Genomic DNA, 27,169 nt, shown 5'->3' with positions numbered 1-27,169 from the left:
GGTGTTATTATTTTATTCCAGTTCAACTGAATTCTTAAAAGGCCTTGTTTTTTCCATAAAATAATGAAACATCCATGCCTTTTTCTCCCCTAAAATTCATTTAAAACATTGCTGTGTTGTTCTGGAGCATTCTATGGCAGCCCTTACTCTTCAAAAAAGAAATCTTGGCGACTCCTACTTATTTATACATTTATTTAATTTATATGCTACCCATCTTGCTATCCAAAGCAACTCTGGGTGGGCTTAGCATAAATTTAGCTTTGTTTCCTGGCTGGAATTATCGTTTCTTACAGAATTACCTTGCTTGAGGTAAAATGGTCAGCCTACAAATTTTATAAATAAATACATTTTAATGTTTTAGAACAGTGTTTCTCAACCTCGGTAACTTTAAGATGTCTGGACTTTGACTCCCAGAATTAAAATGATACAAAAGACAGATAAATTACAACTCTTTAAAGATTTTTGCTATCAGCTGGGGAAACTAAAAACCCCTCTATCTGAAAATGAACAACAAATGCATACAAGTGGAGTTATAAAACAGAAACCCATTTCACCCATTTCTTAATTATACATTTTACAACCAATTTAAAAGCAATTTGAATTTGCCCTGTTTGGACTCAAGCAACCCTGCCCTCTTGAACAGGGTGGAGAGGCCCAATGTCTATGGAGATTCTCAGTTATCCAGGTCATGGTTGTCCCATAGGTGCTATTTTTTCAAGAGACAACTGGACTTTCTTTGTTTTTCCTTGAAGACATTTCGCTTCTCATCCAAGAAGCTTCTTCACTTCTGAAGAGAACTGAAGAAGCTTCTTGGATGAGAAGAGAAATGTCTTCAAGGAAAAACAAAGAAAGCCCCAACTGCTTCTTTTAAAAAAATGGGAAGGAGAGGCCAGATTTTCACTCCTTCACTCTTTGTCTCCCTCTTCCAGAATCCTCCTGGAATTATGAGCATCTTAGATGACGTTTGTGCTACCGTGTATGCAAAGGGCGAGGGGGCTGACCAGACCCTACTTCAGAAGCTCCAGTCCGGAGTGGGGACCCATGAGCATTTCAACGGCTCCAGTTCAGGATTCATCATCCACCACTATGCTGGCAAGGTCTCCCGAACTCCCCACTTTCCTTTCTTGTCCCACTTTCCTTACTCCTTGCAGTTTGGCTTCTCCAGTTTCTGGGCTGAAAATTGCTAACTCTGTTGTGCTGTGGGTTGCATATACTGTATTTTTCGGAGTATAACGCACCTTTTTCCCCCAAAAAAGAGAGTGAAAATCTGGGTGCATCTTATACTCTGAATGCAGCCCCGCCCAGCTTCTTAAATGGAGGCTTCAGAGGCTGAAAAAAGCATCAGAAACCAAGCTTCAGAAAAAAAGCTCCCAAACAGAGCTTCAGAGGCTTTTTTTTCTGAAGTTCTGTTTGGAGGCTTTCAGAGGCAGAAAAACGTTTTTTTCTGAAACAGAGTTTCAGAGGCAGAAAAAAAAGCAAAGAAAAGCAAGGCACAGAGCTCACAATACGATCATAATTGGGTCGAGAATTTCCATTGCTAAGCAAGGAGGTTGTTAAGTGAGTCACACCTGATTTTGTGACCTTTTTTTGCCACAGTTCTTAAGTGAGTCATTGCCATTGTTAAGCGAATCATGCAATGGTGAAGTGAATCTGGCTTCTCTCACTGACTTTGCTTGTGGTGATCATAGTGACACTGCAACTGTTGTTAATACATGCCGGTTGCCAGGAAACCGAATTTTTATCACATGACCTCAGAGATGCTGCAACGGTCATATAGCAATAGCACTTAGACTTATGTACCGCTTCACAGTGCTTTTACAGCCCTCTCTAAGCGGTTTACAGAGTCAGCATATTGCCTCCAACAATCTGAGTCTTCATTTTACCTCAGAAGGATGGAAGGCTGAGTCAGTCTTGAGCCTGGTTGAGAGTCGAACTGCCAAATTGCAGGCAGCCGTCAGGCAGCAGAAGTAGCCTGCAGTACTGCATTCTGACCACTGTGCCACCACGGCTCCATATGTATGAGAACCAGTCATAAGTCACTTTTGACAGTGCCGTTGTAACTTCAAACGGTCGCTGAATGAATGAACGGTCGCTACCTGTATGGTGGAGAAGGTGCTAGACTGGGAGTGGATAGATTCATCTGAAGAAAATAGTGAGAGAGCACAGATGCCTAACAGGAATTACAGATGGCAAAAATGCTAACCGTTGGTCTATCCTAACCACAGGTCTCCTATGACGTGAACGGCTTTTGTGAACGAAATCGGGATGTGCTTTTCACCGACCTGATAGAACTAATGCAAAGCAGTGAATTGTGAGTCTGTTTCCCCTGCTTTCCTTCCCAAACCTCCCTTGATCGTATATTTCATTTTTTTTTATACTTGGTTATAAGCTTCTTGGAAGCATCATCATGTTACCCAAATCAAAAGCACATAATGAAGGAAAACAGAAAGGTTTGGAGTGTACTTGGGCTACAACTCCCATCAGGCAACACAGCCAAGAGTCAGGAATGGGAATTTGATTCCAACAACTTTCAAAGCAGACTTGCTTAAATTGGTGCCATGAAACTCAGGATAGGACATGCTACCTTGGAATTCTAGGAATTGTAGTTCTGACACAAATCAAATTGGGAATCCTGATTTAAAGAAGCAAAAAATCCCCAGATCTGGGCTAGATAAATGACCAGACTTAGACTTAGAATAATTTTATTGTCACTTTGAAGGTACACTAATCGCCATACTGTAAATATATGGCTATATTTATATGCTATAGGGCACTGCACGTCAGAACAACTAGTCACAAGGACAGTTTTTCCCCCATGCCATCACTTTGCTAAACAACTAATTCCGGCAACAAACTTTAGATATGCAAACTATCTAAAAAGGAAGTATTACCATCACTATTCTCATCTTCCCTATGATCTATCTTCTTATCTTCCTATGACTAAAACCTTGTTGCTTATCACTATTGTTGTATGTACTTTGAGAGCTTATGCACCGGAAACAAATTCCTTGTGTGTCCAATCACACTTGGTCAATAAAGAATTCTATTCTATTCTATTCTATTCTATTCTATTCTATTCTATTCTATTCTATTCTATTCTATTCTATTCTATTCCACTCCACTCTATCCTTATTCCATATTTTCTATTCTATTCTATTCTATTCTATTCTATTCTATTCTATTCTATTCTATTCTATTCTATTCTATCCTACCCTACCCTACCCTACCCTACTCCACTCCACTCCACTCCACTCCACTCCACTCCACTCCACTCCACTCCATTCCATTCTATCCATAGTAGACTAATTTATTCAGGGTCAATCTGAACATGTCTATTTCAAAAATTCTAGTTCTTCATTACTTTCTTTCCCCTTTCTTAGTGCTTTCATCCGAATGCTTTTCCCAGAAAAACTTGATGCAGAAAAAAAAGGACGTCCCACTACAGCTGGATCCAAAATTAAGGTACATTTCCATTGAATTAGAGCTATTTTTTTTTAATTTAAAAAGTTCCCCATCAGCTGATGCCAGGAAGCAATTAAGGGCAATAAAAGCAGTCTCTGTAGCTTGTCAATGAAGAGGTCTAGTGGTTAAAAGCATTAAAAGCATTAGGGAGACTATGAGGTCTAGTCCTGCCTTAGACATGAAAGCCAGCTGGATGACTTTGGGCCAATCACTCCTCCTTAATCTAACCTACTTTGCAGGGTTGTTGTTGTGGGGAGATTAGGAGTAAGTTTGCCTATGGAGATTTTCAGTCATTCAGGTCATGGTTGTCCCAAAGGTACTTTTTCAAGAGGACTCTCTGGTTTTTCTTTGAAGACGTTTCGCTTCTCATCCAGGAAGCTTCTTCAGCTCTGACTGGATGGTAGGGAATGAAAGAATTCATCACCTATCTCCAGTCTACAACACAGTCCTTTCAACAGTTCCAAGAAGGCTCCACGCCCATTTGCACCACACAGGTGACCCTGAGGACACGGACAAACTTCCAGGTGGCTTCAAGGACTCTCTCAAAGAATACAAATGACCAGCTGTCTGCAAGGAGTATAAATCCTTCCATTCCCCACCATCCAGTCAGAGCTGAGGAAACTTCTTGGATGACAAGCAAAACATCTTCAAAGAAAAACCAGAAACTCCAATTGCGTCTTTAAAAAGCATCTATAGGAGTATGTTTGCTGCCTTCGTAATTTATAAGAAATAAAAAAGCAGGATAAAAACAAGTACAGTAGAACCTCTGGTCACGAACGCGTCTGACCACGACCCAGTTGGGTTCTGACCAAAAAATTCACAATTTTTTTTCCCTGTGGCCAATTTCCCTTCCACGCCATATTTTTTTTTTTTTTGGTAAGCACCAAATTTCTAAAATTAGGCTCGGGTCATGACCAAATTGGTTGGCGACCAAAGTTATGGAAGAAATTATGGTCATGACCAGAGGTTTTACCGTATGTAAATAAATAAAGTAATAGACAGGAATTCTAATACAATCATGACATCTCAAGGCAATAGCAGTTCTCAACAAAATTTCAAACGTCAGTGATTTGACCAGGAGAATTCTGAAGGCCCTTTGGAATTCTTTGGAAAGTACTTTATTCTTGGTGATCTGAAACAAAATGTGGTGGAACAGTCTGGGTAACACCAAGGATCTTGACTCTCCCCAGAAACAAGCCAATGATCTTGTGAACACACTGATGAAGTGTACACCTCATTACATCCGTTGCATTAAGCCCAACGAGACGAAGAGGTCAAGAGACTGGGAAGAGAGTAGGTAAGAGCGAAGGAATTACTAATGGTGCACAAGTCTCCATATCAAAACCACAAACCAAAAGCAAAACTTAACCTTAAAATGCATTTAAGATATTTACTGTATTTTTCGGTGTAGAAGACGCACCGGAGTATAAGACGCACCTTAATTTTGGGAAAGGAAAACAAGAAAAAAAGAATTCTGCCTGGCAGAGCCATATTTGTCTTTTTTTGGAGCGCACTGGTCTACCGCCTTTAAAAATAGAGGCACCGGTCTACTAATTGCCTTTTTTTGGGAGTGCACCGGTCTACCTTTTTTAAAAATAGAGGCACCGGTCTACTAATTGCCTTTTTTTGGGAGTGCACCGGTCTATCTTCTTTAAAAATAGAGGCACCGTTCTACTAATTGCCTTTTTTGGGGGGGAGGGAGCGCACCAGTCTACCTTCTTTAAAAATAGAGGCACCGGTCTACTAATTGCCTTTTTTTGGGAGCGCACCGGTCTACCTTCTTTAAAAATAGAGGAACCGGTCTACTAATTGCCGTTTTTTGGGAGCGCACCAGTCTACCTTCTTTAAAAATAGAGTGTACTAGCCGCCTATAGCGCTGATCAGCTGTAGTGCAGCCCTTTGAAGTGCCGCGGCAGATGCAATCAGTCCTTAAGTGAATCGGTCTTCCCCTATCAACTTTGCATGTCAGAAGCCTGATGGGAATGTCACAAATGGTGATCAAATGACCCCGGCATGCTGCACTTGTTGTAAATTCACGAGGGTTGCTCAGCACCCAAATTTTTGATCACGTGACCATAGAGATACTGCGATGGTCATAAGGGTGAGGATCAATTGTTAGTCAGTTTTTTTCAGCGCTATGGTAACTTCGAACAGTTGCTAAACAAATGGTTGTAAGTTGAGGATTACCTGTACTTGCTAATTGTCCTGGCCTCTCCCATTTCTAAGACGTCTTCCCTCATTAACAGTTTTCATAAAATTGATGTCCTTGACATCCTCCTGCTATGTTACACATGCATCTTGCAGGGTGAAGCACCAAGTGGAATACCTGGGACTGAAGGAGAATATCCGAGTCCGCCGAGCTGGATTTGCATATCGCAGAATCTTTCATAAATTCCTGCAAAGGTAAGAAGATTACAGCATGACTACTATTTTGAGACAACCCAGGAGCAAAATAGAGGACACAGAGGTTTGTCCTACAAACAGTGGTTTATATGCAAGACGTCTATATACGAGGGGTGAAATGCTACTGGTTCGCTGAACCGGTAGTTAAAAAAATGTAAAAAATGTAAAAAATGTAAAAAAAAAAAAAAGTTCCAACGATCAGCTGAGCGACTCACGATCGTGGGAACTTTTTTTTTTTACTTTTCAAGTATTTTTTTACTACCAGTTCGGGCAAATAGGTAGTAAAAAAATGCTTTTAAAAAGTAAAAAAAAAGTGATGGTAGGGAACATATTGTATTTGTGTATTTGTTTAAAAGGGGAATGGGAAGTTAAGGGATCAATGGGGGAGAAGGGATTATGGGATATTTATTTTTTATTTATTTATTTATTTATTTATTCGATTTTTATACCGCCCTTCTCCCAAATGACTCAGGGCGGTTTATAGCCAAATAAAACCACATAAACATAGACAAAAATTAAACACATATTAAAACTGATTATAAAATGGCCGAATAGAATTAAAACTAAGATAAAACCATCATAAAACCCCACTTAAAAATTTCATCAGGCTAGCCCTGCACGGTGGAATAAAAAGGTCTTGAACTCACATTTAAAAGACTGGAAGTCAGGGAGTTGACGCAACCCCAGAGGCAACTCATTCCATAGGGTTGGAGCCCCCACAGAGAAGTCGACATTTTTTGACTGATAGCACCCTGAGGAGACCCTCCCTATGGGAGCGCACAGGCCGATGGGAGGCTATAGGTGGAAGTAGGCGGTCCCGTAAGTAACCCGGTCCTGTGCCATGGAGCGCTTTAAAGGTGATAACCAACACCTTGAATTGCACCCGGAAGACCACCGGCAACCAGTGCAGGCTGCGCAGGAGAGGTGTTATATGGGAGCATCGCGGTGCCCCTTCTATTACCCGCGCAGCCGCATTCTGGACCAGTTGGAGCCTCCTGGTGCTCTTCAAGGGGAGCCCCATGTAGAGAGCATAGCAGTAGTCCAGGCGGGAAGTGACAAGGGCATGAGTGACCGTGCGTAAGGAATCCCGGTCAAGGAAGGCGAATCAGGCGCACCTGATAAAAAGCTCTCCTGGCGATGGCCGTCATATGTTCTTCTAAAGACAGCCGATCATCCAGAAGAACGCCTAAGTTGCGAACCCTCCCCCTGGGGGCCAATGATTCGATATGGTTTTTGTTGTATTTTAGCGTATGTTTGTTAGATATTATACCTTGTATTTTGCTCTGGGAAGTCTCCGGGGGGGAGGGGGGAAGAGGGAGGGGGAGGGGGGAGGAAGAGGGGGAAGGGGGGGGAATTTTTAAAAAACTTGTTTGTTGTAAAACTTTTTCAATTAAAAAAAAAAGTAAAAAAAAAGGATTAGACAATCGCGCGGCACAGCTGTGATCGTCCGAGACTTTTCTTTACCTTTTTAAAGCATTTTTTACTACCTATTCGCCCGAACCGGTAGTAAAAAAATGCTTTAAAAAGGTTTTAAAAAGGTTCCCAAGATCACAGCTGTGCTGCGCGATCATCAGCACCTTTTTTTTAACTTTTTTAAAGCATTTTTTTACTACTGGTTCAGGCAAATAGGTAGTAAAAAATGCTTTAAAATAGTAAAAAAAGGTTCCGACGATCGCACAGCAGAGCTGTGATAGTCGGAACCTTTTTTTATTTATTTATTTGATTTTTATACCGCCCTTCTCCCGAAGGACTCAGGGCGGTTTACAGCCAAATAAAACAACATAACCATAAACAAAAATTAAAAACATATTAAAAACTGATTATAAAATGGCCTAATAGAATTAAAACTAAGATAAAACCATCATAAAACCCCACTTAAAAATTTCATCAGGCTAGCCCCGCATGGTGGAATAAAAAGGTCTTGAGCTCGCGTTTAAAAGACCGGAGGTCGGGGAGTTGACGCAACCCCGGAGGCAACTCATTCCAAAGGGCAGGAGCCCCCACAGAGAAGGCCCTCCCCCTAGGGGCCGCCAGTCGACATTGTTTGACTGACGGCACTCTGAGGAGGCCCTCCCTATGGGAGCTCACAGGCCGATGGGAGGCTATAGGTGGCAGTAGGCGGTCCCGTAAGTAACCCAGTCCTGTGCCATGGAGCGCTTTAAAGGTAATAACCAACACCTTGAATTGCACCCGGAAGACCACCGGCAACCAGTGCAGGCTGCGCAGGAGAGATGTTATATGGGAGCATCGCGGTGCCCCTTCTATTACCCGCGCAGCCACATTCTGGACCAGTTGGAGCCTCCTGGTGCTCTTCAAGGGGAGCCCCATGTAGAGAGCATTGCAGTAGTCCAGGCGGGAAGTGACAAGGGCATGAGTGACCGTGCGTAAGGAATCCTGCTCAAGGAAGGCGAATCAGGCGCACCTGATAAAAAGCTCTCCTGGCGATGGCCGTCATATGTTCTTCTAAAGACAGCTGATCATCCAGGAGAACGCCTAAGTTGTGACCCCTCCCCCTGGGGGCCAATGATTCGATATGGTTTTTGTTGTATTTTAGCGTATGTTTGTTAGATGTTATACCTTGTATTTTGCTCTGGGAAATCTCCGGGGGGGAGGGAGGAAGAGGGAGGGGGAGGGGGGAGGAAGAGGGGGAAGGGGGGGAAATTTTTAAAAAACTTGTTTGTTGTAAAACTTTTTCAATAAAAAAAAAAGTAAAAAAAAAGGATTAGACAATCGCGCGGCACAGCTGTGATCGTCCGAGACTTTTCTTTACCTTTTTAAAGCATTTTTTACTACCTATTCGCCCGAACCAGTAGTAAAAAAATGCTTTAAAAAGGTTCCCAAGATCACAGCTGTGCTGCGCGATCATCAGCACCTTTTTTTTAACTTTTTTAAAGCATTTTTTTACTACTGGTTCAGGCAAATAGGTAGTAAAAAAATGCTTTAAAATAGTAAAAAAAGGTTCCGACGATCGCACAGCAGAGCTGTGATAGTCGGAACCTTTTTTTTTTTACTTTTTAAAGCATTTTTTACTACCTATTCACCTGAACCAGTAGTAAAAAATGCTTTTAAAAAGTTTTTTAAAAGGTTCCCAAGTTCGCACGCCACATCTGATTTCCCCCCCCCTTGCTGTTCTACTTACCTTCCCAAGCCTCCTTTTGGTGTGTACTGCGCATGTGTGCACAGCACATGTTTGGTGTAAACTGTGCACATGCACGCACAGTGCGTGCTTGGCGTGCAAACCAGTTCAGGTTTCACCACTGCTACATTCATACATACACGGGATAGGCACATACCAGGCAATCAATCAATCTTCAACTCTACACAGAGAACTACAATGTGGATAGAACACAATGAGGAGAGTGATACATGAGGAGAGGGAGAGAGGTGCCCTCTCATGACCTCCCTTAGATAGGCATCTTCTTAAAGCGGCAATAATCCTGCTGACTCATCCTCAGTCTTAAACAGGCAATAACCCTGCTGACTCATCCTGGACCACAGCTTTACAGCGGCTGGTCAGCTTTAAATCATCATTACCCTGACGTTGTTGTTATCAGACAGACAGACAGATAGACAGACGGAGGAGGGAGAGAGAGAGAGAATAGATGATATTAAGAAGAGATAGGCTAGGGATGAGATTCCAATAACTAAGGGGCTGCTACAAAGAAGACAGGATCAACTGGATGCAGGAGGCCAGTGGTGAAATTCAGGTTTTTTTACTACCGGTTCTATGGCGTGGCTTGGTGGGTGTGGCAGGGGAAGGATACTACAAAATCTCCATTCCCACCCCACTCCAGGGGAAGGATACTGCAATATCCCCATTCCCTCCTCATTCTGGGACCAGCCAGAGGTGGTTTTTGTAGTTCTCCGAACTACTCAAAATTTCCGCTACCGGTTCTCCAGAACTTGTCAGAACCTGCTGGATTTCACCTCTGCAGAAAGCCCTAAAACCAAGAGTTATTCAGTCTTACTATGATTGAGTTAATCCCTGTAGGTAAGAGTGTGTGGACAGTCAACCTTTTGGCCAGGTTTAGATGGGAGGAAAAAGGGATTAATTCATCCATTCAAATTCTTCAACTCTCCAGGATCTTAACTAAGCCATTCCCATCTTCCCTCCAGATAATTATTTTTGTGAATGGCAGGAATGGATTATGGAACTTTGACTTTGGTCAATGGCCAAGAATGGATGATGGAGCATTGACTTGTCAATGGCCAGGAATTGAGATTCCCACTCTTTCTGAGATTCTTAAATTCTTGGGTTGGGGGAAAACAAGAGAAGAAAAATAGATTATTTTCTGAAAGAGATGAAGTGGAATGGTGGAAAAGGAACAGTATTTTTCCAGCATCATATCTGCACACATCCCACACACTAAAATTAAATGGACCCTCTGACCCTGAAGAAAACGGGTTACATTTATAGTCATGGATTCCTCGAATGTTAGCATCACTTTCAGGTAATCTGAGCACATACATGGGCTTCTGCACCTCTATAACTGTCTGGTTTGGTTCTGCAACCCAACAAGACAGACACAGATTTCTGGGGACAATTAGAATTGCAGAAAAAACAATGGCTACCAACCTGCCTTCCACTGAGGACCTGTATACTGCACGAGTCAAAAAGAGACTGTGAAAATATTTACAGATCCCTCACATCCTGGACATAAACTGTTTCAACTCCTACCCTCAAAATGACACTATAGAGCACTGCACACCAGAACAACTAGACACAAGGACAGTTTTTCCCCGAACGCCATCACTCTGCTAAAAAAATTATTCCCTCAACACTGTCAAACTATTGACTAAATCTATACTACTATTAATCTTCTCATCGTTTCCATCCCAATTTCTTTCCACTTATGACTGTATGACTGTAACTTTGTTGCTTGTATCCTTACGATTTATATTGATATTGATCATTTCCTGATTGCTTATTTGTACCCTATGACTATCATTGTGTTGTACCTTATGATTCTTGATGAATACTGTATATCTTTTTTTTATGTACACTGAGAGCATATGCACCAAGACAAATCCCTTGTGTGTCCAATCACACTTGGCCAATTAAAAAATTCTATTCTATTCTATTCTATTCTATTCTATTCTATTCTATTCTATTCTATTCCTTTCTTAAGGTATGCCATCCTGACCCCAGAAACTTGGCCAAGGTGGCGAGGAGATGAACGCCAAGGAGTCCAGCACTTGTTAAGATCCGTCAACATGGATGTGGATCAGTACCAGATGGGCCGCACAAAGGTTTTCGTCAAGAATCCAGAGTCGGTAAGCTAGGCAACCTTAGCTCGTTTGAAAAATGGGGTACTTTTCCATTGTTGATGTCACGTAAAAAATATAATCTATAAACTGAATTACAAGGTTGAGGGTAAGGAAGGAAACCTTGATGGAGATAGGCAAGGTTCATTACTAAAGTGACAAAGAGAAAAGCATAAAGGAGAATATCTGTATTAGGATTGTTGAATACAGGTAGTCCTCAATTTATGACCACAATTGAGCCCAAAATTTGTGTTGCTAAGTGAGACAGTTGTTAAGTGGATTTTGCCCCATTTTACGACCTTTCTTGCCGCAATTGTTAAGCGAATCCCTGGAGTCATTAAGTTAGTAACACGGTTGTTAAGGGAATCTGGCTTCCACATTGACTTTGCTTGTCAGAAGAACGCAAAAGGGGATCACATGACCCCAGGACACTGCAACCGTCATATATATGAACCGGCTGCCAAGGATCTAAATTTTGATCATGTGACCATGGGGATGCTGCAACAGTCGTAAGTGGAATAAACGGTTATAAGTTGTTTTTTCAGTGACAATGTAACTTCGAATGGTCGCTAAATAAACTATTTTAAGTCAAGGACTATCTCTATCAGTAGCTCAGCACGGATGATGTTCCCTAGTTTAGGTAATAAAATGTATGCAAGAAAACAATAGCAATAGCATTTAGACTTACTGTATATACTGCTTTATAGTGCTTTATAGCCCTCTTTAAGCGGTTTATAGAGTCAGCCTATTGTCCCCAGCAATCTGGGTCCTCATTTTACCCACCTCAGAAAGATGGGAGGCTGAGTCAGCCTTGATCCTGGTGAGATTTGAACTGCCAAAGTGCTGCAGCCAGCAGTCAGCAGAAGTAGCCTGCAGTACTGCACTCTAACCACTGCGCCACCGTGGCTCATATCAACCAAGCTCAGAGAGCACCAAGTACCCCTCATATTTTCAGTCCACAACAGGCAGATAATATTTGGAAAGGGTCACCTCCCTAATTCAGATATGAAGGGACAGGATAGCACAATCCAGGTTGCGAGATTCTGTTATCATAGCTATTTCAATAAAAGTAGTTTTAGCCTTCCCGTGGAGTTGTGTTCTTGGTCTAGCTTACCTGGTAGGACTGATAGGAGTTTTTAAAAAGCATAAATGCTAGTTTTTTTTCCCATTCTCTTCCTCCTGTCTTTCTTTGATTCCCCCCCTCTCTTTTTGCTGCCAGCTCTTCCTCCTAGAGGAGATGCGGGAACGAAAGTTTGATGGGTACGCCCGGATCATCCAGAAAGCGTGGCGCCGTCATATAGCCATCAGAAAGTATGAGCAGATGCGAGAAGAAGGTAGGAGGGGGTCGTTGTTTCCAGGACACTAGTTGAGGCCACACCTGGAATACAGCTTCCAGTTCTGGTCACCATATTACAAAAACGAATGCGGAATCTCTAGAAAGGGTGCAGAGAAGAGCAACAAAGATGATTAGGGGGACTGGAGGCTAAATAGCATGATGAATGATTGAGGGAGCTAGGTATGTCTAGCTAGCTTATTGAAGAGAAGGATGAGGGCAAGGATCTCCAACCTTGGCAACTTTAAGACTTGTGGACTTCAACTCCCAGAATTCCACAGCCAGCAAAGCAAAGAGTTGAAGTCCACAAGACTTAAAGTTGCCAAGATTGGAGACCCCTGGATTAGGGGACATGATACTTGAGGGCTGTCACAGAGAAGAATGGTTTGACTTATTCTCTAAGGGACCAGAGAGCAGGACAAGAAGTGAGTGGAAGCTTGTAAAATAGAGATTCCAACCTAGAAGTACCGTATTTTTCAGAGTATAGACGCACCAGAGACACACCAGAGTATAAGACGCACCTTAGCTTTTGGGGAGGAAAATAAGAAAAAAGCTGATTGGCTGATGGTTTGGCCTCCCGGAATACCCCCAATCAGCTGTTCCCAGAGGTGCATTTTAGCAACAGGTTCCTTGGTTGTGAGTTCTGTGCCTTGGTTTTTTTTTGCTTTTTTTTCCTGCCTCTGAAACTCTGTTTCAGAAAAAACTTTTTTCTGCCTCTGAAAGCCTCCAAAACAGAACTTCAGAAAAAAAGCCTCTGAAGCTCTGTTTGGGAGCTTCTTTTCTGAAGCTTTTTTCAGCCTCTGAAACCTCCATTTGAGAAGCTGGGTGGGGCTACATTCAGGTTATAAGACGCACCCAGATTTTCACCCTCTTTTTTGGGGGGAAAAAGTGCATCTTATACTCCAAAAAATATGGTAAGGAGAAATTTCCAACAGTGTTCCTTCATTGGAGATTTTAAAAAAATAGACTGGACACCGATTTGACAAGGATGGTATAAGGCAGGGGTGTCAAACTCGATTTTATTGACGGTTGTATCAGAGTTGTGTTTGACCTCAGGGGGCCGGGGTGGGCATGGGCAGCTTGACGCCAATCATGTCGGGGGTGCCTGTGGCGGCGCAAGTGCTCTGCCAGCAAAAACGGGCTCCCGATCTCCGCTTTTGGCTGCGACGGCCTCCTACAACCCGCTGCCAGCGAAAATGGAGATTGGAAAGGCCACACGCAGCCCTCCTGAATGCCATTTTTGCTGGCAGGGGCACCCTGGGCCGGTCCTTCGCTGATTCCAGGACGGCCCCATGGGCCAGATCTAAGCACCCCGTGGGCCGGATGCGGCCCGCAAGGCTTAAGTTTGACACCCTTGGTATAAGGTCTCCTGCCTTGAGCAAGGGGTTGAACTAGAACAGGGGTCCCCAACTCCCAGTCCGTGTACCGGCACCGGTCCATTTCATGCCAGAAATCAAGCCAAAACTGGGCCGTGCACACAAGTGAAGCCCCGTGCGAACAAGAGGTGCAGGCAACATGCAAAACCACGCCCCCACCAGTCCATGGAAAAACCTCTCCCAATGGAATGGGTCCCTGAGGCCCCAAAGATTGGGGGCCACTGGATTAGAAGACCTCCAAGTCCCTTCCAGCCCTATGAATCTCTCTTCTATGTTGGGTAGTAACTGCAAGTGAGATTCAAATTGATTTTATAGCAACTATTTATTTACTTTTCACATTTTCGAATTGCGCATCTCCCTCGTGTTGATAATCAATAACGTTATTATCAGTCATGACGATCTCTACAGAACCACCCAATGTCTCCTGCACTTCAATATTTGCTCTTCCCCCATTATCCTTTCTTCACGAAGCATCCGATATCCTGTACAACTTCAAAGAGAGACGACGGAACAGCATCAACCGGAATTTCGTGGGTGATTATCTGGGCATGGAAGACAAACCAGAACTGCGCCAGTTTTTGGGCAGAAGAGAGAGAATCGATTTTGCCAATTCAGTCACCAAGTACGACAGGCGGTTTAAGGTAAGATGGAGTTGACCTTCCACCACGAGGTGAAGAACCAAAAACCTTTTTCCAAAACCTGGAAGAATTCTTGGCCTTTGTCAAGAGTTTCAAAATGCTGAAACAGCTTTGCAAAAAATTTTTATGGGCATGTGTCAGGGCTGCCCCTGATCAATCCCTAGGAAGGAAAACTTCTCCATAGAGGAAAAAGTACTTTTACTAGGAAAGAACTGATTGCAGCAAAAGCCCAGGCAAGGTCTGAAGTAAAGACACACAAAAAGACAAATTGAAAATAACCCTAGAGCCCACCCCCTAGTAGCCAGGCAACCAGAGTGCAATCATCGGCCAGGAAAATGTTTTGGGAACATCTCCAGTCCAGATGCACCAATCCTCCTTCATGCATGCCTATCCCAGGATGGTTGGCCTTGAAGATGTTAAATAACCCATCGCTTCTCAGAAATTCATATCACACCTCCTGCCCCTCCAAAATACGCATTGTTCCCCCCTTCTGTTTCCATGGCTGCTGGCAGCAAGCTTGAAAGAAAGGGAAGACGGGCAGGTTGACAGTATGGTTTACTTGAGTTCAAATGGTTATTACCCTGTTTCCCCAAAAATAAGACATCCCCTGATAATAAGCCCAATCAGGCTTTTGAGTGCATGCGCTAAAATAAGCCTCCCCCAAAAAATATTTAAACGCACAGCTGGAAATCAGGTAAGATGGTAAGAGGAGCTCCATCTTGCTCCATGCGCCCCAAAATAATAAGACCTCCCCGAAAATAAGGCCAAGCGCTTATTTCGGGGTTCAAAAAAATATAAGACTGGGTCTTATTTTCGGGGAAACATGGTATATTTTATGATTCTATCAGTACTGAAGTTTTTTTTTCTTATACTGGTAGTTCTCAGCTTATTGAGCCTCAAATTTCCATTTAAGCAAGGCAGTTGTTAAGTGAGTTCTGCCCCATTTTATGACCTTTTTTGCCACAGTTGTTAAGTAAATCACTACAGTTATTAAGCGAATCATGCAGCCATTAAATGAACCTGGCTTCCCCCATTAACTTCGCTTGTCGGATGGGAAGGTTACCAATGGTGATCACATGGCCCCAGGAACAGTGCAACTGTCATAAATAAGTACATGCCAGTTGCCAAGTGTCCAAATTTTAATCATGACTGCAACTGTCATAAGTGTGAATTGACATTGTAAGTCAATGTTTTTAGTGCCACTGTAACTTCAAAGTTTCACTAAACAAATGGTTCTAAGTCAGTGGTGAAATCCAATTTTTTTTATTACTGGTTATGTGGGCGTAGCTTGGGGCGGGTGGCTTGGTGAGCGTGGCTTGGTGGGCATGGCAGGGAAAGGATACTGAAAAATCCCCATTCCCTCCCCACTCCTGGGGGAAGGATACTGCAAGATCTCCATTCCCACCCCACTCTGGGGCCAGCCAGAGGTGGTATTTGCTGGTTCTCTGAAGTATTCAAAATTTCCACTACTGGTTCTCCAGAACCTGCTGAATTTCACCCCTGCTCTAAGTCAAGGACTACTTTCCTTTTTCCTTCTTGTCTGTACCTCCTAATTTTGCTTTTTCCTTGCTTTCCCTCTTTTTCCCTTGACACCATTTTTTCTGGTTCTTTGTATTTTATATTTTTTCTGAAATTCGGTAGTTGTTAAAAACAAAGGATTTTTTTGAGCAGATTACCAGCGGTAAGACTTCTGCCCCTTATTTTTCATCTACACAGTCCATCAAGCGGGACTTAATCTTAACACCCAAACACCTGTATCTGATTGGCCGAGAGAAGGTGAAAAAGGGGCCTGAGAAAGGCCAGATCCGGGAGGTGCTGAAGAAGAAACTGGAGGTCCAAAGAGTCAACCGAGTGTCTCTCAGGTGAGCTGTGTTCCCATCCTGTAAAAGGCAGCAAAGCCACAACATCAAGTGGCTTCTGCTAGAGAAACCCCAGCAGGTTTTCGAAAATGGGGTCAAAATCCTGCATGTGACACATGTGGAAAAGCTTCACTCATGTGCTCACTCACAGCCACCATTTTGATTCTTAAAATGCCCCTATGGCAGGGGTCTGCAAACTTGGCTCTTTTAAGACTTGTGGACTTCAACTCCCAGAGTTCCTTAGCCAGCAAAGCAACAATTACTTGGCAGGAAGAGCTCTTCACCCTCATGAATAGAATAGAATAGAATAGAATAGAATAGAATAGAATAGAATAGAATAGAATAGAATAGAATAGAATAGAATAGAATTTATTGGCCAAGTGTGATTGGACACACAAGGAATTTGTTTTGGTGCATATGCTCTCAGTGTACATAAAAGAAAAAGAAAAAAAAACCTTCATCAAAGGTACAACATTTACAACACAAATGATGGTCATAGGTTGCAATTTAACCCTTAATGATAGCAACAAAAAGTTACAATCATACAGTCATAAGTGGAAAGAATTGAACTAATTGTGTCCTGCAAACTTCCCTCCCCTTCGTTCCTCTTTATTCCTTATGGGAGGGGCCATTTACCATCCACCTGTGCCTTTACTCCTGAGTCGGCCCTTGTTCCTTAGCTGTTCCCTTCTCCTGGCAGCTCTGCACATGCACACATCAGGAACAGGCTCCAGCTGTTCTTCAGTCGCACTTATCTCCAACTCCGAAGGTAGCTGATAACTGTCGGACGGCCCTGGCCCCATCTCTGCCTCTGACACAGAGCACTCATCAGAGCCTTCCCTAGACTCCAGGACTGGCCCATGTTCCTCCCCAATCTCCTCACTGTCTTGAGTCTGCTATCAGCTCCCCTGGCCACTGGCGGGCTACAACAGCTGGTCTTTGCAAGCCAACCCACCCTGGCTGAGGTCCCTCTTTGGCACAAGCATTTTTTGGGGTTCCCAGGGGCTCCGAGGCATCTGTCCTTCTTTCCAGAAAACTGACATCCCTTCCTTTTTACACACACACACCCTCCTGACTCTTTTCTCCCCAGCACGAAACAGGATGATTTCTTCATCCTGCACGAAGCCGAGGCAGACACACTCCTGGAATCCATCTTCAAGACAGAAGTCATTAGCCTGCTGTGCAAACGCTACGAAGAAGCCACCCGAGGAAAGCTCCAGCTCCATTTCAGTGACACGTGAGCAGACCAAGAGGGTTGGCTTGGAAACCTAATTTATTAGCCAAGGGCCGCTCAGAGCAAAAACAGCTCCCTGCCTCGACAATGGGAAACCATTTAAAACCTCCCCTCAGCTTCTCAGTCACTGCCGTTTCCCATAGCAACCGTGAGCCGGAAGCGTGCTTGGTAGTTGGTTCCCCCCCCCTTTTTTTTTCTGCCATTCTCTTAGCTACAGATTCATTGGTCTTCAGGTTCTGCTGAAAACTATTGTATGCATAGTAATTCTAGCAACTGGATTGGAAATAAGAAGCCCTCCCCCCCCCCCGAGTGTCAGGCCCAAAACCAAGAATGGGACGTGGTTATTCTTCCAAGCCGAGCTCTTTATTATTTTTATACCTATAGAAAAAGTCTTGCCAGAGGGCAGACTCCACAATCTGCCTCTACAATTTACTCTGTGGCTTATTAGGGAGCGGCTGTCTTCACCCTCTTTCTCTCACACAGATAGGTAGTCGTCAACTTACAACCTTTTGTTCCCTCAAAGTTGAAACGGCACTGAAAAAAAGAGACGTATATGATCATTTTTCACACTTAGGCCCATGGTCGTATGTTCAAAATTTTGAGACTTGGCAACTGGCATGTATTCATGAGGGTTGCAGTGTCCCGGAGTTATGGGATCCCCTCTTGCAACTTTCTTGTCAGAGTTTGTTGCAAAAATCAAAATCCAGAAAGCACACACAGGAAAACTGATTCAGCAGGATTCATTAACTTCTTTAGATACATAATAACACATGAAGTAATATATACAATACCAAGAGTGGTTCTTCCGTTTCAGATAAGTTCAGAGAGGCAGACTAGACTAGTTCAGACTTGTTTGCAGCTTCAGAATTTAAAGCTGCAGGACTAAGCCACGCCCAGACTTCTTACTTCAGTTTCTGTTTCTAAACAGTCCCCATTGGCTGACTTAGTTGCTATGCCTAGTCATTGGTTGATCTATTCCAGTCTATGAATATTCATACACTGACATTTCTGACAAGTAAAATCAACGGGGGAGCCAGTTTCACTTAACAACCATTTTACTAATTTGACAACTGCAGTGATTCATTTAGCAGCTGTGGCAAGAAAGGTCATAAAATGGGGCAAAACACACTTAACAACTGTCTTGTTTAACAGTAGAAATTTTGGGGTCAGTTGTTGTAAGTCGAGAACTACCTGTAATAATATCCAAACAGAGTTGTCTTTTTCCTCTGGGATGCACTTCGACCTTCCTGGGAATCTCCTCCTTATTTCGTTCCATCATAGCAAATCTAAAAAGAAAACCTCCTTAAACAAGTCAGAAAGCCATTTAATCCAGAGAGCCTTTTTTTTTGGTGCCAGGTAGGGGCATCTGAAAGGAAGAGACATGAAGGTCGAAATGCGGCCATCTTGACTTAGTTGATCCCCTTGCAGATGGCAATGGAAACAAGAAGCAGAGTTTTGATTTGTGTGACTTTGGCTGCCACTTTAACTTTAGTGGGGTCACCACAGATGCCCCTGGTGATGCCAACCTTCCACTGTCCCCAGCAGTAAAATAAAAGTACAGGTTAGTCCTTGACTGACAATCACAATTTAGCCCAACATTTCCATTACTAAGCAAGACAGTTGCTGAGTGAGTTTTGCCCCATTTTTACGATCTTTCTTGCTACACTTGTTACGTGAATCATCGCAGCTGTTAAGTTGGTAACACGGTTGTTAAATGAATCGGGCTTCCCCATTGACTTTGCTTGTCAGAAGGTCGTAAAAGGGGATCACATGACCCCCTTTATGACACTTTATGACACTGCGACCGTCATAAATACATGCCAGTTGCCAAGCCTCCAAATTTTGATCATGTGCTCACAGGGAATGCTGCAAGAGTCATACGTGTGAAAAATGGTCATAAGTCCCTTTTTTCAATACGGTTGTAACTTCAGCCGGTCATTCAACAAATGGTTGCAAGTTGAGGACTAGCTGTATATAAATAATATTGACTGCTAATCACTTATAGCAATAACGCTTAGATTTATATACCGCTTCACAGTGCTTTACAGCCTTCTCTAAGCGGTTTACAGAGTCAGCTTCCTGCCCCCAACAGTCTAGGTCCTCATTTTACCGACCTCGGAAGTATGGAAGGCTCAGTCAACCTTGAGCCTGGTGAGATTTGAACTGCCAAATCTTTTTTTTTGGCCCTCGCCATCTTCAGTGACAGTGGCTCAATTCTGATTTGCGTAATCAAGTCATTCTTTTTTGCTGTCCTCGAAGCTCGTCCTGCCGATGGGCAAAATGGTGCTCTGGTCCATTTTGGCTCCCCTGGATGAAATCACCAAAGGCATCTGAGTCAGCGCCCAAATATAGGATTAGAACTAGGGTTTGAGGCTAGAGGTTGCCCCACCCCATGTTAAGACCACGGCAAACCAGTGGTGAAATCCAAATTTTTTTACTACCGGTTCTGTGGACGTGGCTTGGTAGGCGTGGTGTGGCTTGGTGGGCATGGCAGAGGAAGGATACTACAAAATCTCCATTCCCATCCCACTCCAGGGGAAGGATACTGCGAAATCCCAATTCCTTCTCCACTCCTGGGGGAAGGATATTGCAAAATCTCCATTCCCACCCCACTCTGGGACCAGCGAGAGGTAGTATTTGCCAGTTCTCCAAACTATTCAAAATTTCCACTACTGGTTCTCTGAACTACTCAAAATTTCCACTACAGGTTTTCCAGAACCTGTCAGAACCTGCTGGATTTCACCCCTGCAACAAACCTTAAGTATTGTAATCTGGATTGTCCTCCTCTTCTTCATTTCAGACTACAATTCCGTGTGAAGAAGGAAGGCTGGGGCGGAGGCGGCACCCGGACAGTGACTTTTATGAATGGTCCAGGCAACGTGGCTTTACTCAAATCATCCGGAAAAAATCTTTGTGTCAGCATTGGGAATGGGCTGCCTAAAAATTCCAGTAAGCGTCAGGCTTATGGGTCTTGTCTGAGAGGGGGCCAATTCAGAAGTTGAAGGAACCTGGTCAGCTGACTCTTTTCTGGCACTCTTCCAGCATCAATAATGCCTTAGTTTGACTTCTCCTAGGACGGTGGTGTCAAACGTAAGGCTTGCGGGCCGGATATGGCCCGCGGAGTGCTTAGAACTGGCCCATGGGGCCGGCCTGGAAACAGCAAAAGACCACCCCACGGTGCCTCTGCCAGCAAAAATGGAACTCAAGGGGGGGGGGCGCAGCCCTCCCGAGCTCTGTTTTCACTGGCAGAGGGCTTGCAAAACAAACTCAAAACAAAACAAAAGGAGCAATGTTTCCCCTTTTGCATTTGAGCATGCAAGAAGGGACAGGAAAGGAGAAAGGGAAAGGGGAAAGACGAAGAAAAAGAAGGAAAAATGGGAAGAGAGCAAGGAAGGAAAAATAAGGAAACGGGGGAAGGAAGAAGAAAGGAGAATGAAGAGGGAGATTATAATGAGAGGGAAGGAGGGTCTCAGGGAAGTCCTGCCTTAGCACTTGGCCATCACAGGTACCCCTGACATGAGTCCTGTGTCATACCCACCATGATCACATCCACCATGGCCACACACATTCAACCATACACACATCGGCCTCTGAGGTCAAACACAACCCTGATGCGGCCCTCAGTGAAAGCGAGTTTGACACCCCTCTCCTAGGAGAAGAATAGAATAGAATAGAATAGAATTTTTTATTGGCCAAGTGTGATTGGACACACAAGTAATTTGTCTTGGTGCATTTGCTCTCAGTGTACATAAAAGAAAAAATACGTTCATCAAGGTACAACATTTACAACACAATTGATGGTCAGTATATCAATATAAATCATAAGGATTGCCAGCAACAAAGTTACAGTCATACAGTCATAAGTGGAAAGAGATTGGTGATGGGAACAATGAGAAGATTAATAGTAGTGCAGATTCAGTAAATAGTTTGACAGTGTTGATGGAATTATTTGTTTAGCAGAGTGATGGCCTTCGGGAAAAAACTGTTCTTGTGTCTAGTTGTTCTGGTGTGCATTGCTCTATAGCGTCGTTTTGAGGATAGGAGTTGAAACAGTTTATGTCCAGGATGCGAGGGGTCTGTAAATATTTTCACGGCCCTCTTCTTGTGATGAGGTTTCAAAGGTGTGCTCCCACCTCAGAGGGAAGTTGCTTCTGGGGAAGAGTACAAATATTCAAATAATATAATTAAACCAACAATCCAGATCAGGGCTCTCCAACCTTGGCAACTTGAAGACCACAAGTCTTCAAGTTGCCAAGGTTGGAGACCCCTGATCCAGATAACTATTGTAAAATAAATTCAGAAAGGTAAAATTGTATAACGGAGGAGCGTGCGTTCTCCTCGTTAGTTCTGTTGTGAGCAGAAATCATTACAGACAGATGGTCTCCTAAATAGTCTAGCGCCCTATGGTCATGTATGTCTTTAGAGATACAGGTAGTCCACTCGTTTAACAACCATTCGAAGTTACGACAGCATTGAAAAAAGTGACTTACGATCAGCCTTTGTATTTACAACTGCAACATACCCAGGGTCACATGATCACTTGGCTAACGGCATGTTTTGATGACAGTTGCAGCACCCTGAGGTCATGTGATCATCACTTCCAACCACCCCAGCCAGCCTGCAACAAACAAAGGCAATGGGGAACGCCACATTTGCTTAATAATGGTATGATTTACTTAATTGCAATTGCAGGGATTCCCTTAACAACTGTAGTAGAAAAGATCATAAAAGATCATAAAACTGAGTGCGACTCACCACTTTGCTCACCAGCAGAAATTCTGGTGCCGGCTGTGGTGTAAGTCGAGGACTATCTGTATACCTAAAGTACATGAAAAACTTTTTTCACTGTTGGCCTCAAATCACTGGTTGCCCATAGATAAAACTGTGCTTCTGCAGAGACAGCATTTTGTGGGGGCACTCAAAGGTTGGCACCAGGTAAAAAATGCTATCAAGGAACTTCCACCTGCAACCATTTCTTCCTTCATGTTTTTTCTCATCCTATAGAGCCAACCAGGAAAGGAATCCAGCAAGGCAGAGGGCGTCCTCCCAAGCACCCACCAACATCCCGAGCTGCTCCGCCAATTCCAAGAGGTAGGAAAACTGTGCTCAGCTTCTGTTCTGTCCCCCCTCGCCTCCGTCCGAGCGATGGCTTAATTAGCCGGCACTATCAGCTCTGGCAGCAAACTAGCGTCTGCCAAGTGTCTCTGTTATCTCCCTCGATGCCGATGAGTCACCCAGGAACAAACAGTACTTCAGCTCTTAGTTAATCAGTTGATTTGCCTGCTACAAAGAGGCACAGCAGCTGTTGCTGCCTTTATATCATGTTGGGTGTGGCTCCATGACTCAGCACTTCCTAGGCCTGCCCCACCCCTGCTTCTGTTGTTCCCGCCTCTCCTGCCTACGAAACCTAGGGTCCAGCCAGGCCTGATTGCCATCAGCTGGGTCTGGAGGCGTGGCCTGGGGGGGGAAGAGTCAGGGGACGAAGGCCTCGTTATCTCTTCCACCTGGCCTGCCTCTGGCTCCTGGAGCTGAGCCAGGGAAGCCGGTGCTCCCGAGGTAAGTCCTGATGGTCCTTCCCCCTCACTTTCCAACTCACTTTCTGGCAGGAGGCCTGGCTCGGGGGGCACAGACACAACAGCTTCCAAGACTATTGTGAGAGAGTTACAAAGAGAAGGGGAACTTTTGAGAATCTAGCTGAGGAATGAATGGAAATGTGATCTAAGCAGGAATGAAAAATCTGCAGCCAAATCTCCCAGCCTCTTTGCAGTGACCCCCTAGAGTACCCGAGTACTCACTAATATGCAGAAACAAATCGCTGACTTAGGGTAGTAGGTAGTGGTGAAATCCAATTTTTTTAACTACCAGTTCTGTGGGTGTGGCTTGGTGGATGTGGCTTGGTGGACGTGGCAGGGGAAGGATACTGCAAAATCTCCAGTCCCTCTCCACTCCAGGGGAAGGATATTGCAAAATGTCCATTCCCACCCCACTCTGGGGCCAGTCAGAAGTGATATTTGCCGGTTCTCTGAACTACTCAAAATTTCCAATACCAGTTCTCCAGAACCTATCAGAATCTGCTGGATTTCACCCCTGGTAGTAGGCTTCCTTTTTTGTTGTTGAACATAAATAAAAAATAGATGTCTGAAGCTGTTGTCAAGTGCCAGGAAAATCAGGAGATGCAGACAGTTCAAATGGGTATTTATTTATTTTTTTGCATTTATATCCCGCCCTTCTCCAAAGACTCAGGGCGGCTTACACTATGTCAAGCAATAGTCTTCATCCATTTGTATATTATATACAAAGTCAACTTATTGCCCCCAACAATCTGGGTCCTCATTTTACCTACCTTATAAAGGAGGGAAGGCTGAGTCAACCTTGGGCCTGGTGGGGCTTGAACCTGCAGTAATTGCAAGCAGCTGCTGTTAATAACAGACTGTCTTACCAGTCTGAGCCACAGAGGCCCTTATTTATTGCAAGCTTAAGCTCTCTACAAGAATCTGAACTACTAACGGCCAAGGGAAATTAGTGGGAGATAAGAGTGGAAGGAATTCAAAATGGGCTGGATTTAGATCTCTTGGTGGGCATGAAGGGATTCATGACTGATGACATGTTGGACTCCTCCCTCGGTCTCAGCCTGGTCATCTCCTACAGCTATTATTAAAGTAGGAAAACAAGCAAACCAAACAAACTAGGTTATGCCAAAAACGAATAATAGAAGCTGAAACATCCAGCCCTGGGCTTCTTGTGATATCATGGCTATGCTTTTAGCCCCCCCTCAGAACTGGTAAGATGGTGGAGGTATACACACAATTGAATTTACTTTATTTGGGAGAAGGGGTGTTTCACCCTTTATCCTAAACTTTAGCAAACAGCTGGGCATAGAGGAATGCAGAATATTTATTTATTTTATTTATTTATTTTGTTGAGTACATATTAAATAACATATATAAGTATAAGCATGAATTGAATACATAAAATGAATACAATTAAAAGGACAGGGACAGTAGGCATGCTGGTGCTCTTGTGCACGCCCCTTACAGACCTCTTAGGTGAGGTCCACAGTAGACAGTCTTAAGTTAAAGTTTTGGGGATTTTGGGATGAGACCACAGAGTCTGGTAGTGCATTCCAGGAATTAACAACTCTGTTGCTGAAATCGTATTTTCTGCAATCGAGTTTGGAGTGGTTCACTTTAAGTTTGTATCTATTGTGTGCTTGTGTGTTGTTGTGGTTGAAGCTGAAGTAGTCATTGACAGGTAGGAGATGATTTTATGAGCTATGCTCAGGTCATACCGAAGGCAGCATAGTTCTAAATTTTCTAAACCCAGAATTTCAAGTATGGTGGCATAAGATATTTTGTTGTGAGCAGAGGAGTGGAGGACTCTTCTTGTGAAATATTTCTGGACACGCTCAGTTGTATTAATGTCTGATATGCAGGGTGGGTTCCACACAGATGAGCTGTATTCGAGAATTGGTCTAGCAAATGTTTTGTATGTTCTGATTAGTAGTGTAATATTACCGGAGAAGAAACTATGCAAGATTAGGTTTACAACTCTTAATGCCTTTTTGGCAATGTTGTTACAGTGGGCTTTGGCACTTAGATCATTTGATATGAGTACTCCAAAGTCCTTGAAAGAGTGAGGGTCATCTACAAGGTCATGTCCACTCACCTCGTATTTTGTGTTCTGATTCTTTTTGCCAAAGTGTAAGACAGAGCATTTGTTGGTTGAGATTTGGAGTTGCCAATTTTTTGACCATTCCGACACAAAGTCAAGGTCTTTTTGAAGGGTAGCAGCATTGTTGGTAGTGTTAAATACTTTAACATCATCGGCAAAGAGAATGCAGTTACTTATAATATGATCACAAAGGTCATTTATGTATAGTATTGATGAAGGAATACAAAATATGCGAGCACAACCACCAAGAGATAATACAGTTGTCTTCAATTTACAACCAGCTTTTTGGCAACCGAAATTATGATAGACTCCCCCTCAAAAGATACTTACACCCCGGTGCTGATGTTCTGACAGCTGTCCCTCACAATCACATGACTGCATTTCAGGTACTTGGAAACTAGCCAGCCGTGCACTGGCCTGCATTTATGCCTGTTTGCAGTGCCCTGTGGTCATATTACTGGGATTTACGATATTTTTGCCAAAAACCCGTATTTACTTCCACATTTTGGCAAAAAAAAAAAAAAATAATGACTGCAGCTTCACTAAACTATAATGGCGATTTGCTTAACAAGCGCCACAAAACAGGGTAAAATGTGTTGGAGATTTCAATTTTTCTCTCCGAATTCATAGAGACCTAACGCTAACTCTAGTGCTAGTTAGATTTACAGCCCAATGGGATTTTTTTCCCCCATGTGTTTTACCAGGAAACATAAATAAGGTGGGATGGAAAAATCGGCACCCTTCTAAGCGTACCGACACACTACAAATCCATTGGTGAATTTTGTTCTCTAGATTCGTTGAAAGATAACCAGGGGTGGGTTTCAAAAATTTTAACAAGGGGTTCTCTGTCCGGTTGCTGGGTGGGCGTGGCCATGGTGAGTGTGGCCTAATCAGCCTCCCCGGGCTCTGGAGGCTTTCCTCGAGTCTCCGAGAGAGCAAAAACGGCCTCCCCAGGCTCTGAAAGCGCTCTGGAGGCCTTCCTGAACTTCTGGTAGGCCTGTTTTTTGCCCTTCCCGAGTCTCCGCGCATGTGTTGTGTCTCGCCCAATCTCACCACAGCCGGGGCCTGCTTATCTGCTTCCGAACACGGAGGAATGTTCTAGTATGCCTCCCGGCCCCAGCCCTGGCTCCATGCCCAGACAAGCTGAAGAGGAGGAAATATCTCCAGCCCCCAGCTCTGGCTCCATGCCCAGGCAAACGGAGCAACTAGACCCCTCCCCCTCCTCCACAGCATGTGAGCCTGAGGGAGGTCTATTGCCAACAGCTGCCGACTGGAGTGACCCTCGTGTCAGAAGACTTGATAGGTGGAGGCAACAGAAGGAAGGGAGGGGCAGGCCTGGATAAGTGCTGAGTCATGGAGCCACACCCCATGGCCTATATAAAGGATCTGCTTTCTGGCATTCTCTGAGTCAGGCAAAGTCTAAACATATCTTGCTGAAGTCACTTTCTGATCTCCTGCCTGCCTTGAGGACTTTGCTAGGACTTTGGCAGAGCTGCAGAGGCACGCCTGATTCGGATTTCCCTGACCCGGCTGTCAGCAGAGGAGTGGGACACGACAGCATGCTCTGAACTTACCTGCATCCAAAATGGGCCACTTGGGTACTCCTGGGAGGGGCGGGAAAGGGTGGGCTGGGCCAGCCAGGAGTGGGATTTGGGGGTTCTCCGAACTACACAAAATCTTAGCTAGAGGTTCTCCCAAACTTCTGCGAACCTACCACTGAATACATCCCTAGGTGTATTTGTTCCCCAAGAGGATTTTCTCCTGTATTTTACCAAGAAATATAGATAAGGCAGGCTCGAAAAGTCAGCATCCTCCTAACCATAATAAAGCACTACAAATCCATTGGCAATGTCCATTTTGCTCTCCAAATTCATGGAGACCTAACCCTAGGTGGATTTGGCCCCAGTATCTGTATTACAGAGAAACTT

The 27,169-nt window shown here is 43.9% G+C and overlaps 1 protein-coding gene across 1 annotated transcript in view; it reads left to right on the top strand.

The window, feature by feature from the left end:
- MYO1F (myosin IF) overlaps positions 1-27,169 on the top strand; it is a 102,981-nt gene that overhangs the window by 68,001 nt on the left and 7,811 nt on the right. Inside the window, exons 14-25 of the mRNA XM_058163415.1 lie at positions 930-1,097; positions 2,226-2,311; positions 3,381-3,462; positions 4,653-4,759; positions 5,767-5,865; positions 10,995-11,139; positions 12,350-12,464; positions 14,311-14,480; positions 16,194-16,339; positions 17,427-17,573; positions 20,371-20,519; positions 22,575-22,661. Coding sequence (XP_058019398.1) covers positions 930-1,097; positions 2,226-2,311; positions 3,381-3,462; positions 4,653-4,759; positions 5,767-5,865; positions 10,995-11,139; positions 12,350-12,464; positions 14,311-14,480; positions 16,194-16,339; positions 17,427-17,573; positions 20,371-20,519; positions 22,575-22,661 — 1,501 coding nt within the window. The remainder of the gene's footprint in view (positions 1-929; positions 1,098-2,225; positions 2,312-3,380; positions 3,463-4,652; positions 4,760-5,766; positions 5,866-10,994; positions 11,140-12,349; positions 12,465-14,310; positions 14,481-16,193; positions 16,340-17,426; positions 17,574-20,370; positions 20,520-22,574; positions 22,662-27,169) is intronic.

Source organism: Ahaetulla prasina, chromosome 1 (assembly GCF_028640845.1).
Source record: "Ahaetulla prasina isolate Xishuangbanna chromosome 1, ASM2864084v1, whole genome shotgun sequence".
NCBI lineage: Eukaryota > Metazoa > Chordata > Lepidosauria > Squamata > Colubridae > Ahaetulla > Ahaetulla prasina.
Note: the sequence above shows the minus strand (reverse complement) of the source record. Positions and strands in the feature narration are given on the sequence as shown.